Here is a 14,961-nt window from a genome sequence, read left to right on the forward strand (position 1 = left end):
ACTTTAAGACTTATGGTGAGAGTTTGGAGGGAAGTTGATTTCAATCACATTTTTGTTTAGAGGAGAAGGTAGCTTACATGAAGAAATACACTTGACTAGCCTGTAGAATTTTGTGTACTTATTTCTATGCTTGTGGTATCATAAGCAAAATTTCCTGTTTAATGTATTTGAAAATGAATAGAAAGTTTAGCTTTAAGATATTTTAGGACTTAATCATAATTGTTAATATTTGGTTTTGATATGAAATGTGCTTCAATGAAGTAATGAGAAATGTTGGCTTTCTCATCAGAAATTCATGGCCTGATCCTTTGCTTTATAGACTTAAGTACTTAATTTTTTATTTGTTATTGTTCGGTGATAATGCTCTGGGAAAATGGCTCAGAATAACTGCTTCATTGGAGACTATTTTTTAAAAACAATTTATTTTTAATGTGTGTACACGTTTTCCTGTGTATATTATCTGTTGCCTGGCACTCATGAAGGTCACAGGAAGGTATCAGGTCCCTGGAACTGGATTGTAGATGCTTGTCAGCCAGCATGGGGGTGCTTAGAACCTAATTACTCAGCCATCTCTCTAGCCCTGAGATGAAGTTATTAACCAGAATATATATGTGTGTGTGTGTGTGTGTGTGTGTGTGTGTGTGTGTGTGTGTAGGGTCTCATGTAGCCCAGACTTGCCTTGAACTGCTGACCTTGAATCCCTGATCCCCTTTCATTTACCTCCCTAGTGCTGGGATTATTTATTAACCCTAAAATTAACTTATAAAGGAGTGGACATTTTTTTATGTTGAGCATAATATTTGTAATCATTATTTATGATGCCTTCTTCCTGCTGTTAGCATACTAGAGAAACCAGTTTGGTCATCAGTATGTGAATTTGGTAAGCAGAATTGGTTTGGCAGGTATGGCTTACTCAGTCTGTGGTAAGTGTAGAGAAATTCCTCCTCCCTTTGTAGTGTTTAAATATTTATGCCATTGTTTAGTACTCTTTTAGGTGTGTGTGTGTGTGTGTGTGTGTGTGTGTGTGTGTGTATGTGAGACAGAGACAGGGAGATGCACACACAGAGACACAATTTCACTATACAGCCTGTGGCCTGGATCTCTCTATGTAGACTAGGTTCACCTTGAACTCACAGAGATCCAGGTGCCTCTGCCTCAGAGGCAGGGCTGGGACTAAAGGAATGCACTGCTTTACCTGGCTCTGTTAGCATTTTTAAGATACCTTTATAGTGATTATTTTGTAATAGATTGTAATTTTATGATACCCTTCCCTCCCTTTCTCTCTCCTTCTCTCCCCTTCCCTCCTTTCCTCCTCTGGTTTTGCTATAGCCCAAACTTGTCTCAAGCATGTTATAAAGCAAAGGATTACTTCTGCTCCTTCCTCCCTTCTTCCCTTTCTAGTGCTGAGAGTATTATCTCATCTGGTTGTGTGGTGCTAGGGTTTAAACTTAGTTCTTTGTGCAAACTAGGTAAATATTCTGCCAACTGACCTGTCCCCCAAATCTGCAAACTTTCCACATTGTTCCCCATCCCCTCCCCTGCTGGAGACCAAAGCCAGGGCCTGGCCAGTGCTGATGCTGAGCCACTTAAGTCTCCACACCTGTTTCTTTCTTATTACTGTAGCATGATTTCCCACTTTATCAGTTCCTTCTGGCCTGGACCTTCCTATGTATTTCAGAGTAGCACTGAATTTGTGCTGTTCCTCTCTCCTACTCTCTTGAGTGCTGGATTTTAGATGTGAGCTACCACATCAAGCTTGACCCTTCTTCTTGTGTGTAGAGATCCCCCCCCCCCCCAAAAAAAAGAAACATAGCTAAAGCATATAGGATTATGTTAATTTTGAATGATACATATCTCTTGGTACTGACAGTCTGCTGGTGTTTTCGCCACCCCCTTTTGCTTAGGCTGGCTTTATACTCCTGAACTTGCTTGAGTCTCCCAAGTGCTGGGATTAAAGATATTATCTTATTTACCATTTATTTTTCTTTCTTTTCTTTTCTTTTCTTTTTTTGTTTATTTTGTGTGTGTGTTTAAAATTTTTATTTTTGGTTGTGAGTCCTCTTTCCAGCACCAAAAGAAAACTCTTAAGAAATGTTATTTAAGAAACAAATCATAGTTCTGATGCAACTTGATGAACTGGGGGTGGATGGGAAAGGGAGCTCCCCTTTTTTGAGAAAAGGGAGTGTGGAGGAGGAAAAAAGAGTGGGACTAGAAGGGGAGGAGGGAAGGGGACAAGGATGTAAAGTTAATAAAATAAATTAGAAGAAGAAGAAGAAGAAGGAGGAGAAGAAGAAGAAGAAGAAGAAAAAGAAAAAGAAACAAGCCAGGCTAACTAGTATTTTCTATTAGGAAATTGCTCTTTGGCACCAGAATTGTGGCCGTGTTAACATTTACTGTTGTAGTAAATAAAAACAAATGAGTGGCTATATAATGTTTATGATTAGCTCTGAGATTATTGCTGCAGTTTTTTTTTAACCTGCTATCTCAAATATTAAGACTCAGTTACCTGTTAGATTTGTAATTGCCTTTTTTACCTTGGGCTGGGCAGGTATTTTACTTACACTGTCTAAGTAATCTCACCATCCACCTCCCAGCCCCCATCCCATGCCATCCACGTTAGTTATCCTCATGTGCTCTATCTTTCACACATAATCCCATGGTACTTGCTTGTATTCTTCATCTGGGCCTTTTTATGCCATTATTGGAGTCCTTTCTCTCAGCCCTCATGGTTTTTTTCTCCACATTGACCCATAGTGGTGTCCTCCTTCCTCCTCTCTTTCCATCTGTCTATCTCCCGTGATTCTCTAGAACCTGAATTCTGGAACCTTAGCCACGCCTATTCCATTCTGCCCTGCTCAGGTATAGGCCTTTTAATCAACCAATCAGGTATGTCTTAGGCAGGTTTGTAAAACAAGGATAGGTATAACCAGATCTTGAGGGGCAGCATTAGAACAACCCCCAATAGTTTACAAACATGAATAGATTTCATCAATGCAGTCATGCCTGCTTATTTTTCCAAATGGTGGATATATTTCTTTGTCTTACTATACAGTGCCAGTGGAATGTACAGTTAGAATAATGATGTGAAAATGAACAGTGACACACTAAACTGGGTAAAATCCACACTGATAGAATTCATCAGTCCCTTTAAAACAAGATGGCATACCTGAGAGTATGCGCGTAAGTTGGCTAGATGGTAGGCAAGTCTTTCTCATCCTTGTTTCAAAATCAAACAATCTAAGAAGCACATGGTATGCCTAATAAAGTGTAGCTTTGAGGACACTACTTCCTAGAGGAGATGCAGTGCAGTCATCTGATGAGCAGATGAGCAGTTCAGGTGAATCTGCTGTTTGGAAAGGGGAGGCACCGCAGTAACTGGTACACCACACCGCCTTTTGTGCTCACCATGGCAGTGACTTGGTTAGTGCAGCCCCAGCTCCGTCTGCCTCTCTCTGAGGTATCTTTTGAAGTCATAGAAGCACTCATAGCCATATTTTCTCTTTGTGCCTCATAAACTCTAATTTTCTACATTAGGTATCCTGTGATGTCTCATGAGTTTTCTCGTAAGGTAGAAATCAAGTTTTCTTACAATGTAGAAATTGCTGGGGTCTTTCTCTTTCTTTTTCCTTAATTTTTTTCATCTTTAATTTTTTTGTTAATGTACCTTTCCTTTTTTGAAACAGGGTTTCTCTGTAGCCCTGTCTGGCCTGGAACTCACTTTGTTGACCAGGTTGGCCTTAAACTCACAGAGATCCATCTGCTTCTGATTCCCAAATGCTGGCATGAAAGGAGTGCTGCCCCACTGTGCCTGGCGCTCACATTTATGCTTTAACAATCCTGAATAGTTTTGTTCTTACTTTTTTCTTTCATTCTCTCTTTCTTTCTCTCTTGAATTTATATATATATATAAAACCTCCTTCCCCCCCATCTTTCCCCAAGTCACCTTTTTCTTCCTTTGTTTTTAGACTTTCAGATGTGGTATTTGTCATGTCCTCATCATGATCATTATCATGATCATTATAATTAATTTATGTATGTGAGTATGAGGGGTTAACCTGCATGCATGTCTGTGCACCATGTGTGTTTCTTGTAGGCCATAAAAGGGTACTGGATTCGTTGGGTTGGAGTTACAGACAGTTCTAAGCCACCATGGTTGGGTATTGAACCTTAATCCTTTGGAATACCAGCAAGTGCTCTTAACCAATGAGCGGTTTTTCCAATCCCAGTTATTATCATTTTAAATTATGAGCATATGAGTTTCTGTGTGTGGGTGTATGCAAGTGAGTGCAAATGCTTTCAGAGGCAAGAGGCATGGATTTTTTGGAGCAGAAGTTGCAAGTGGTTTGTGAACCACCTGCTGTATATATTGGAATTGAAGTTGGGTCCTCTGGAAGGGCATTAAGTGCTCTTAACCACTGAGCCATCTCTCCAGGGCTCATGTTTGTTTTTGTCATAAAATTATATTATTAGTAAGTCCTGTGTCTTCTTTATATATTATTAGTCAAATGTAATTACTATTGCTGTTACCCTGCTCATATGAAAAGAATGAATTAGGTTCTTTGAAATTTCATTGACAAAAACTATCTAGAAATGTTATGATTTGGAATTTGTGAGGATGCTTGCAGACATATTTTAAAAGATCTTATAATCCTTAAAATTATGTAGTTGTTAACTGACTTCCTGAGAGCAATAAATTTCATTGGATTTTTCATTTAAAAATGTATTCTTCCTCCCTCCTCCCTCATCTCCCTCCCTCCCTTTCTCTCTCTCTCTCTCTTGCTCTCCCTCTGTCTGTCTGTCTGTCTCTGTGTGTGTATGTGTGTATGAATGAATGCTTGCCATGGTGCATGTGTGAAGGTCAGATAACCTTACAGGAAGTTCCACCACTTGGGTCCTGAGATCAGACTTAGGTTATCAGGTTTGGTGCCAAGCTGAAACATTTTACTGCCTTGAGAATAATACATTTTAGGCAACAGATGGAATTATAACCATCTCAAGCATGGGTTTTCTTTTTAGGAGGAGCTAAGTAATTAGATTACATGAACATCGGTTTAGATTATTTTTGTGAAGATGCTGTTAACAAAAATAGGAGACAAACTTAAATATACTCTCACACTTTAAATCAGTGGTTCTCTACTTGTGGGCCACAACTCTTTGGGGAGTGGGGAATGACCTCTTCACTGAGTTTGAATAAGTCGATTGGAAATTACAGATATTTACGTTATGATTCATAACAGCAAAATTACACTTCTGAAGTAGCAATGAAAATAATTTTATGGTTGGAGTTATCACAAGATGAGCAACTGTATGAAAGTGTTGCAGCATTAGGAAGGCTGAGAACCACTGCTCTAAATGTTTCTGATTTTTTTTCTTTTGTCTACTTGTTTTCAGTGTTTTAAAGTTTGGTATGTTATAGCAAGCTCAGATCTTTATTTAATTTTTTTTCCTGGTTATAGGAATCAAATCCAGAGCCTTAATAGCATAGGCAAGCACCACATTCCTGAATTATATTCCCAGCCTCAAAAACTTCAGTAGTATATGTGATAAATTATTTTAGTTCTAGTAAGATATGTACATATCATTATAAACATATTCACAGTCATTTCCTTATGGTGGTTTAGACCTTCTAATGGGTTTTCAGCTTTTTTAGTTCAATAGAAACTTAGTTTGAATGTTGAATTGTGATCCTTTCTCCTGTTATCTGTACATGGTTAGATACTTTTTCATGTTGCTGGGCAGCAAGCTGAAACTTCCAGTCAGCTGTGTAGTTGAGTTTAAAGTAGCTGATACTATTTAGGGCACTATGTTGCTAGCTATAATATATTGTAGATTGTAGCTACATTTTGAGGTTTTACCGTGGGTATGCTGGAAAAATCCCACAGTAAGCCCTGGAGCGACTGTGCATATGCATGCATAGCATTTATCAAGTAAAGCACAAGTTAGTCCTAGCCTAGGATATATCGTATTAGTACATAATGGTTATAAAAACAGATAGAGAAAAATGAAGAAAGTACTTGTCTTAGGGTTACTATTGCTTGGGTGAAACACCTAGCAAAAGCAACTTGGGGAGAAGAGGGTTTATTTGCTGCTGCTTCCACATTGGCAGTTCATTACTGAAGGAAGTCAGGACAGGAACTGAAACAGGGAGGGAACCTGGAGGCAGGAGCTGATGCAGAGGCCATGCAGGAGTGCTGCTTACTGGCTTGCTCAGCCTGCTTTCTTATAGAACACAGGACCACCAACCCAGGGGTGGCATTGCCCCTAATGAGCTGGGCCTCCCACATCAGTAATCAGTCAAGAAAATGTGCCACAGGCTTGCCACAGCCCGTTCTGATGGTGCCATATTGTCAGTTGAAGTTTCTTCTTCCAGAATAGCCCTCTAGCTGTGTCAGATGGACAGAGAACTAACCAGCACATTACTCATAAGGAAAACATTCTTTTTCTCATTGTAGGTGATACTTAAATGAATAACTTACTTTAGGTTGTCTGTTACATATTCTAAAGCTCTATTCTTTTTATTCTGATAAAATAAGAATAGCTTTTATTAACCTGCCACACATCTGGCTATTACAGCCATTTAACTCAGAGAATTACAAAGAAAAAAGAAACAACCCCTTAATTCCACACCTTAATGACCTTACTGTAAAGATGACATTAATTTAGAAAACAACTGAAAGTAGTCAAAATGAAAAAGAAACTGGTGTCTCAAGATGGTGTGATACAATTTCTTTTTACATGCAAAACGAAGTCTTTAGTTTTTATTGTTAGTTTTTGAGCCTTTTGGGTTGAAAAAGTTTGAAGATTTTTTTTTCTAAAGTATTCTTTTATGCTAAAATGCACTATAACTTTCTCAGAAATTGATCACTTGACAGGAAACTTGTTTTTCCATGCATTTCTCAGATAGTTAAAATTCTTTGACAAGTGCTGGAGCTATTCATAAGAAAGAATAAAATTTAGAAAGACAAGTGGAAAGTGTTAATGAAGTAAAATATCTCTGTAACCCATACAAAGTATGGGTGACTACTTGTTTGTACCAGCTGCTAGAGTCTTTCATAATAAGTGGGACATTTTTAAGTGTGTAAAGTGAGGCATCCTAGAGTACTCAGAAGGGTACCAAAGGATATTGCCGAACAGAACTTGAAAGTAAGCGTTAGGCTCAAAAATAGTTAAGAGCTATCCTATGAATTTATAAACTTAGTAGTAGAAATGGTCATTGAATGATACTGTATATCTTTTTCTCCTTTTTTAAATACTTTCTTTAAACATCCTAACTGCAGTTTCTCCTTCTCCTCTCATTCCCTCTCCACTCTGCCTCCCCATCCACTCCTCTTCCTTTTGTCTTCAGAATAGGGCAGGCTTCCCATGGATATCAACCAAACATGGCCTATCAAGTTTCACTAAGATTGATCTGTCCTCTTACTAAGGCTGGATTGGACAAGGTAACCCAGAATGAGGAAAAGGGTCTCAAAAGCCGGCAAAGGAGCCAGAGACAGCCCCAGCTTCCCACTGTTAGGAGTCCCACAAAAAGACCAAGCTATACAATTGTAGCATATATGCAGAGGGCCTTGGTCAGTCCCATGCAGGCTCCCTGGTTGTCGATTCACTCTCTGAGTCCCTGTGAGCCCAGGTTACTTGATTTTGTGGGTTTTCTTGTGGTGTCTTTGACGGCCCCTAGCTTCTACAATTCTTAACCCTCTTCATCAGGATTCTTAGAACTCTGCAGTGTCAGTGATGGGCTTTCTCTGTTGGTTTGGGCCTCTTTCTGTGCTACCTTTACCCCAGCATATTTTATGGGCAGGACAAATTGTAGGTTGAAGGTTTTGTGGCTGCCTTCGTATCCCAATACCTCCACTGGAAGTCTTGCCTGGTTACAGGAGATGGCCAGTTGAGGCTCCGTATCCCCCATTGTTTAGGGGAGTCTTAGTCAGGGTCACCTTTGTAGATTCCTAGGAGTTCCCTTTGCACTCGGTTTCTAGCTCATTCCTGTGATTTCTCCCAATTCCAGTTACCTCTCCCAGTAATCTCTCCCTCCATGCTTCCCCATCAGATAAATGCATGTTAAAAACACACTGAAATAGGCTAGATGGTGGAGGCATTTGAGAGGCAGAGGCAGGCAGATTTCTTTGAGTTCAAGGCCACCCTGGTCTATAAAGTGAGTTCAGGACAGCCAGGGCTAGACAGAAAAACCCTGTTTTGAAGAAAAGACAACAATCAAAACACACTGAAATTCCATCCTCAATCAAATTGGTACTATTTAAGAAATGCCGGCAAGAGTATGGACTAATGTCACTTCTGTGGCAGCTCCATAACTCAGTGGCTGGAAACCACAGGAATTTCAGTTGATGCACTTAACAGTGCTTGGTTGGTCTTGTTGATTTGGATGTTTCATTAGAAGTTGCACATGTAGTTGGGCTTGTCTCCTCAATATTTGTTTGGGCTTAGGTGTGATTCATGTGTCTTTATTTTGATATCTTCTCGTAGGATCATAGAAGAACCCCTCCCACAACTCAGGATAATGACATTTAGAAGTTTAAGTAGAAACTCATGAAGCTTTTGAAGACATATGGTCATAGTTACCATACCACCACACTCTGTTATAGTTTCCATAGGAAACGGATCAAGCCAAGCTCAGTGTCAATGGAAGATAGTCCTTAGTGGAAGGAACTATGGTCGTGTGGTCTGTTGTGGGACGTTGAAGAATTGGACTCGTCTTTTATCTTGAGGTCACTAGCATCAGCCATTGGAGCATGGTGTGCTGCTGTAAATCACATCCTCTTTTGGTTGGAAGACGTTAAGCCTCTATTCAAAATGGATGTTGAGGCAACATAAAATTGTAAAAAAAAAAAAATCACCACATAGTCATGTTAAATATTTCAATGTGCATCAACTTTCTGTATACACAATATATTCAAAATACACAAATCAAGAATTAATAATTTATGATGTCTTCTAAGGTCCTGGCAACAGTGCATTTCCCCAATTATAGCAAATTTAATTTCTTTTATCAACATTTCCTCTTAAGCAATATGTAACTGTAGTTGTGTATTTCATTCAATGGTGTATTTCTAGTCTGTTAGTGTAGAGAAATACTAACATTCCTTGGGATGAAAGTTTTGTAAAATGTTGTATATTTTAGATTTGTCCATTTATTTATGATGTCATTTGCCTTGTTCCTCCTGTTCCTAGATCCTTGGTTAGAATAGTTGAACATTTTTGGCCTATGTGCTTGATGGCTGATATTTTGAGTGTCACCATAGTATCAAGAAGCTTTTAGTCTGACATTTTTTCACTACTTGTGATACTTTGATCATTTAGTTCGGAGGATGACTTATTGGCAATTAGCAATTAATTTGCTAATCTGGGCCAATACTTTGGGATTTTTCAGATAACAATTCATTTAAGGCTGGGTGTGATGGATCCTAGCACTCGGGAGGCAGAGACAAGCTATTCCCTCTGAGTTGGAGGCCAGCCTGGTTTACATAGCAAGTTCTAGGACAGGCAGTGACGTAACAAAGAGACCCTACCTCAGAGTAACAACAGCCATCATCTTAAAAAGAATCAACTGTTGAAAGTCTTCCATTGACTTCTTTAAAGTCCTCCACCCTGGCTTATGGGTTCCCTTCCTTCCAGTGACCTGTTTCCCTGAAAACCCTGGAAATTCCCCCCTGTCCTCCAATTTGCTTCTCTCTGCTTCCCCAAGAGCTTTGGTGGGTTGGAATAAACTTATCCCTTTTTGACCCTCCACCCCCCAAAAAATCAACATGGATTGGACAGATATTTATTAATTGAATAAAACATTTTATTATATATCATATACAAGATTGTTACAGAGGACATTTTAATGTAAATATTGTATGTTGAATATATCTCTCCCCAATGTTCCCTCATTCTCCCTTCTCTCTTTTCACTCCTCTGTTCTGTTCCCTAATTTGATTTTTATCTTATATTCTACATACACCCAGGATTGTATGTATCTCTATGAAGATCTAGAAACCAAATATGAGAGAAAATATGCTTGTTTGAGACTGACTTTATTTGCTTTATATGATCATCTTCGGTTGCATTCATTTTTCTGCAAATGATACACCTTTGTTCATCTTTATGGCCAAACAAGTTTTCACTGTGTAAACATACTGAATTGTTTGTTCACCTAGACTGTTTCCATCTCTTAGCTGTTGTGGATGGGCTGTAGGAAATATTGATGTGTGTTTCTATGGCGTGTTGATTTGTAATGCTTCTTGTATATACTAAGGAGTAGTATAGTGTTGTGTTTTTTTTTTAAGAAACTTCCATACTAATTTCCTTAGACTACTTCAGATTTCTACCAGCATTATATTAATCAAGGATTCCCTCTTGTCTATACCCTTACCAGCATTTGTTACTTATTTTCTTAAAATGATTAAGGCTGGAATTTCAGTGCGTTTCAACATGTATTTATTTATCTGATGGTTAGTAAAGTCAAACATTTCTTCATGTATTTATTGGCTATTTTTTTATTAGTTTTTGCGAGCTGTAAGTTCATTTCATTGGGCTATTTATTAATTAGGGTGTTTGGTTTTTATTTTTGAATTCTTTGTATATTCTAGATATTAGTCTTCAGATATAGACCTAGCAGAGATGTTCTTCCACTTAGCCAGGTATTTCTTCACTCACTGAACTGTGTGCTTTGCTATAAAGAAACTTTTTAATTTCATGAGGTCCTATTTGGTCTTATTTTCTGAACAAGTAGAGTTCTATCCAGAAAACCATTGGTTGTGCCTATATCCTATTGTGCTTTTCCTCTAACAGTTTCAGAATTTCATGTCTTACATTAAGGTATTTGATCTATTTGGGGTTGATATTTTGTACAGGATGAGAGATAAGGATCTTGTTTCAGTCTAAGTTTGGACATCAAGGTTTTCTACCATCACTTTGTAGAGGTTGCCTTTTTTCCAGTGACAAACCAGATGGGTTTGTATCTGAGTCGTCCAGTGTACTCCATGGATTCATGAGTCTAGTTTTGTGCTGGGACCCTGTTTTTATAACTATGGTCTGTAGTGTAACATGGAGTCAGGTGTAGTCAGCATTCTTTTTGTTCAGGATTGCTTTTTGGCTGTCAGGGGCATTTCGTATTTTCATATGAATTTTGAATTTTTTTTTTGCTTTTGTGAAAAATAGCATTAGAATATTGATGAGTACTGAGTTGAATCTGAAGATTGCTTTTGGCAGTACAGCCATTTTCAGAATATTAACTGTTCTAATCCATGAGATCTTTCCCATCTTGTATAGTTTTTATTACAGAAAACTTTTACTTTTTTGGTTAGTTTTATTTGAAGGTATTTTATTATAATAATTTGAAGAAGTTGTGAATAGGATTTTGTCCTTGGCTTTTTTTCTCAGAATCAGAATGTCTGTTTTTGAAAGATGTATGTAGACATGCATGTATGTATGTAGACATGTAGACACAGTCATTTCATTCCAGTTAATATTCAAAATTGTTGGCATAATGAATAGGTTGTAAATTCATGAATCGTCTCTGCCGTCACAGAGTAGTCACGAAATTTCCTTTGATTTTTGATGACTTGAAGTAACCATTAATAGAAACATTATTGTCTCCAGTTGTTTTTGTTTTATGTGCATTGGTGTTTTTTTCTGCATGTATTTCTGCATCAAGGTGTCAGATCTTGGAGTTACAGACAGTTGTGAGCTGCCGTGTGGATGCTGGGATTGAACCCAAGTCCTCTGGAAGAACAAATAGTCAGTGTTCTTAACTGCTGAGCCGTCTTTCCAGGCCCCTGGTGTATATTTTCATCAATGACTAAGAGAAGCAGTGCTGTGGGATGAAAATATTCTGGCTTTGGAATTCTTTTAATTTTCCAGTTCTGTGATCCTGAGAATATTGCTTAACCTATTGGTCATTTTTGTTTTTGTTTTGTAGACAGGGTTTCCCCATGTAGCTTTGCCTATCCTGGATTCTCTTTGTAGACCAGGCTGTCCTTGTGGTGGTCATTTTTAATTGTCAACTTTACACAGTCTAGAATCACACGGGAAGGCATTGCCTCAAACGGGTTGGTCTGTGGGAATTGTTTTAATTGATATGGGGATCCCTAGCCTGAAAATATTCATGATTTTGGGTCTAGACTATATAAGAGTAAAGAAAACAAGCCGAGTGCTAACCCTGAGTCCTGCGTTCATTCTCTATGCTCTTATGTGGGCAGCTGTTTTACCCAGGTCAGGGTTTTGTCAACTTGGTACAAGTTAGAGTCAAATTGGAAGAGAACCTCAGCTGAGAAGATGGCTCTGTCAGGTCTCCTGTAGACAAGTCCTGGGGGCATTTTCCCAGCGGATAAATGGTAGAGGAGGACCTTGCCTCCTGTGGGTACTGCCACCCTTGGACAGTCCTGGTTTGTGTAAGAAAAGCTGGCCAAGCCCTTGGAGCAAACCAGTAAACAGTGTTCCTTCATGGCTCCTGCTTTAGCCCCTGCCTCCAGGTTCCTTCCATGCTTGAGGCCCTGACTCCCCTTCATGATGGATGTAAGCTGTAAAGTAAAACAAACCACTTCCTCCTCTAAGTTACTTTGTCTTTATCTCAGCACAAGAAGGCAAACTATGACGTCTTAAGCATTTCTGACTTTACTGACAGAACTTAGAATTGTGATTTAAAATAGGCTATTCTCCCCCCACGTTGCTTTTGTTCAGAGTATTTTATCACACCAACAGAAACAAAGCCAGGACAATGTCTTTAAAACGTCGATTTCTCTTTATTAAAATGGGTATAAGAGCTACTTCAAAAGCTTGTTAAGAGGACTGAATGAAATGTAAGTAACTTGGCTCCTATTAATTTGTTAACTTTTTATATGTAAGAATTTTAATAGGCGTATGTTTAACTTCCGTGGTTATTGAGATGATGAGAGGGCGATGTAACTCGCTTGGCTCATAATAAACAATGTGCTAGTTAAGAGTTATGTGCTGATGGTAACAGATTGTTTTTGAATGTTCTTATGACTTCATATTCATAATTGGAAATTTGTGTTGAGAATTCTATATTGTGTTTGTATCATGTTTCTTGAGTCTTAGGGGAAAATGAAAGGAAACCCCCTGTAGCAGCTGTATCTATGCTTCATAGTATCATTTCTTGGCATTATGCTAGTTTGTTTTTGTTTGTTAGTTTTGGCTTGAAATTTACTATTCAGGCCAGTCTGGCCTGGAACTCAACAGAGATATGACTGTCTCTGCCTCCTAAATGCTGGGATTAAAAGCATGCACCACCATTCATGGTCAACAACAACATTCATTCATGCGTGTGTATGTGTGTGTGTGTGTGTGTGTGTGAGTGTGAGTGTTTGTATGTTATTGTTTGTGTCTGTTTGTTCCCATGCTGTGGTACACATGTGCTGTTAGAGGACAGCTTACAGGAATTGATTCTGTCCTTCATAATGTGGATCCCAGGAATTGAGCCCAGGTTGCCAGGGTTGGTGCCTTTACTGACTAGGTCATCTCTGCATCCCTGCCTGGTTTACTGTAATTGTTAAGTTTTATAAGTAAGAATTTTAAACTCTTAGGTATGAGCTACTTAATGTCTTGACTTCTTTGTATATTTATGCAGCTTAAATGATGTCTTATACCATTTACTTTTTAAGTCTGACCCCATTTCTAAAATCCTAACATGCATATGTATTTGGTTTTCAGGCATGTACTGGCATTGAAAACATCGATGAAGCTATTACATTGCTTGAACAAAATAACTGGGACTTGGTGGTAAGTACTTCATTCTTTGATCTGTGTTCTAACTTTTATGAATTCTTGAATGACCTTCACTTTTATTGTGGTTCAGCAAACCATAGCCAGTCTAAAACTTAGCAGAATGGATATATTCCATTTTCATCTTTAATATGAAATCATAACTTAATTCTATTAAATTACTGGGTGACTTTGAATGTTTACATAGTTGAAATGATCATAACACTTTTTTCTTTTTGCTGTCTTATGGTCATCCTTCCACATAGTATTTCTTTTGGCAGAGATGCCTGTCATCATCATGAATGATGAGCACTAGTCTTGCTTTCTGCTGATGATCACTGCGTTTTAAAAAGTTATTTAAGAGTTAGTAATCTACTCAGCTTTCTTTCTGAATTGTGGGAATTTTATTAGAAAGGTGGTTTAGCTTTGAAAAACTTTTTGATAGTAACAAAAGGGAAGGCATAGCATACACTAGACATTCCTTGCAAAGCAAACCAAAGCTCGATTGGACTAAAACAGCACTCTTAGTAAGATGGCATGTGTGTCCCACATACCTTGGAAATATGAAGGGAATTGAAATCACTGTTTTGAAAAGTGATTTTTATCTAGTTTGCTTTTTTTTGAGACAAGGTGTCACTATGTAGTTGAGCCTGTCTTGGAACTTACTTGGCGGTTGAGATTGGCTGCAGATACACAGTAGTCTTGGCTCAGATTCCTGAGTGCTGGGTTGGAGCTGGGCTCCTCCGCACCTGGCCAGAAGTCCTAGTATTAAAGTCAGAGTTTGAGATGTCTGCTTGAGGTGAGATCACGTGCTCACTTCTGTGTGTAATGTGGATTTCCATAGTTCTTCTGCCAGTGCATTGCATAGACTCTTCTGTAGTAAACTGTCTTCACTCAGTGTAAAATCAGACTGAACAAGTGATACTCCTGCTAATGAACTGAGAAGACGAAAAATTTACAAACAAAATAGTTATGGGCTGAGCATTCCCAGTCTTTAAATCCCAAACCCAAATGTTACAGAGTTGGAACATTTTGTTGTTGACATGCCACATGGAAAGATCTAGATGTTGGAGCAGTTTGGAGTTTATAATTTTGGATGAGGGATGCTCAAACAAATTCTACGTACATATTCTAAAGACTGGAAAAGTTACATACCTATCTGAAAAAATTCTGGGTTTTAAATATTTCAAATAAAATATTCTAGCTGAAATCTCTTTTAAACTCATAACTCACAGATAAAAT

General features: G+C 38.4%; 1 protein-coding gene across 1 annotated transcript in view; it reads left to right on the forward strand.

Annotated features, from left to right (window-relative positions):
• The window catches only part of Faf1 (Fas associated factor 1), a 294,629-nt gene that overhangs the window by 19,768 nt on the left and 259,900 nt on the right, over positions 1-14,961 (forward strand). Inside the window, exon 2 of the mRNA XM_060366116.1 lies at positions 13,669-13,737. Coding sequence (XP_060222099.1) covers positions 13,669-13,737 — 69 coding nt within the window. The remainder of the gene's footprint in view (positions 1-13,668; positions 13,738-14,961) is intronic.

The sequence above is a fragment of the Meriones unguiculatus genome, chromosome 12, assembly GCF_030254825.1.
Source record: "Meriones unguiculatus strain TT.TT164.6M chromosome 12, Bangor_MerUng_6.1, whole genome shotgun sequence".
Lineage (NCBI taxonomy): Eukaryota > Metazoa > Chordata > Mammalia > Rodentia > Muridae > Meriones > Meriones unguiculatus.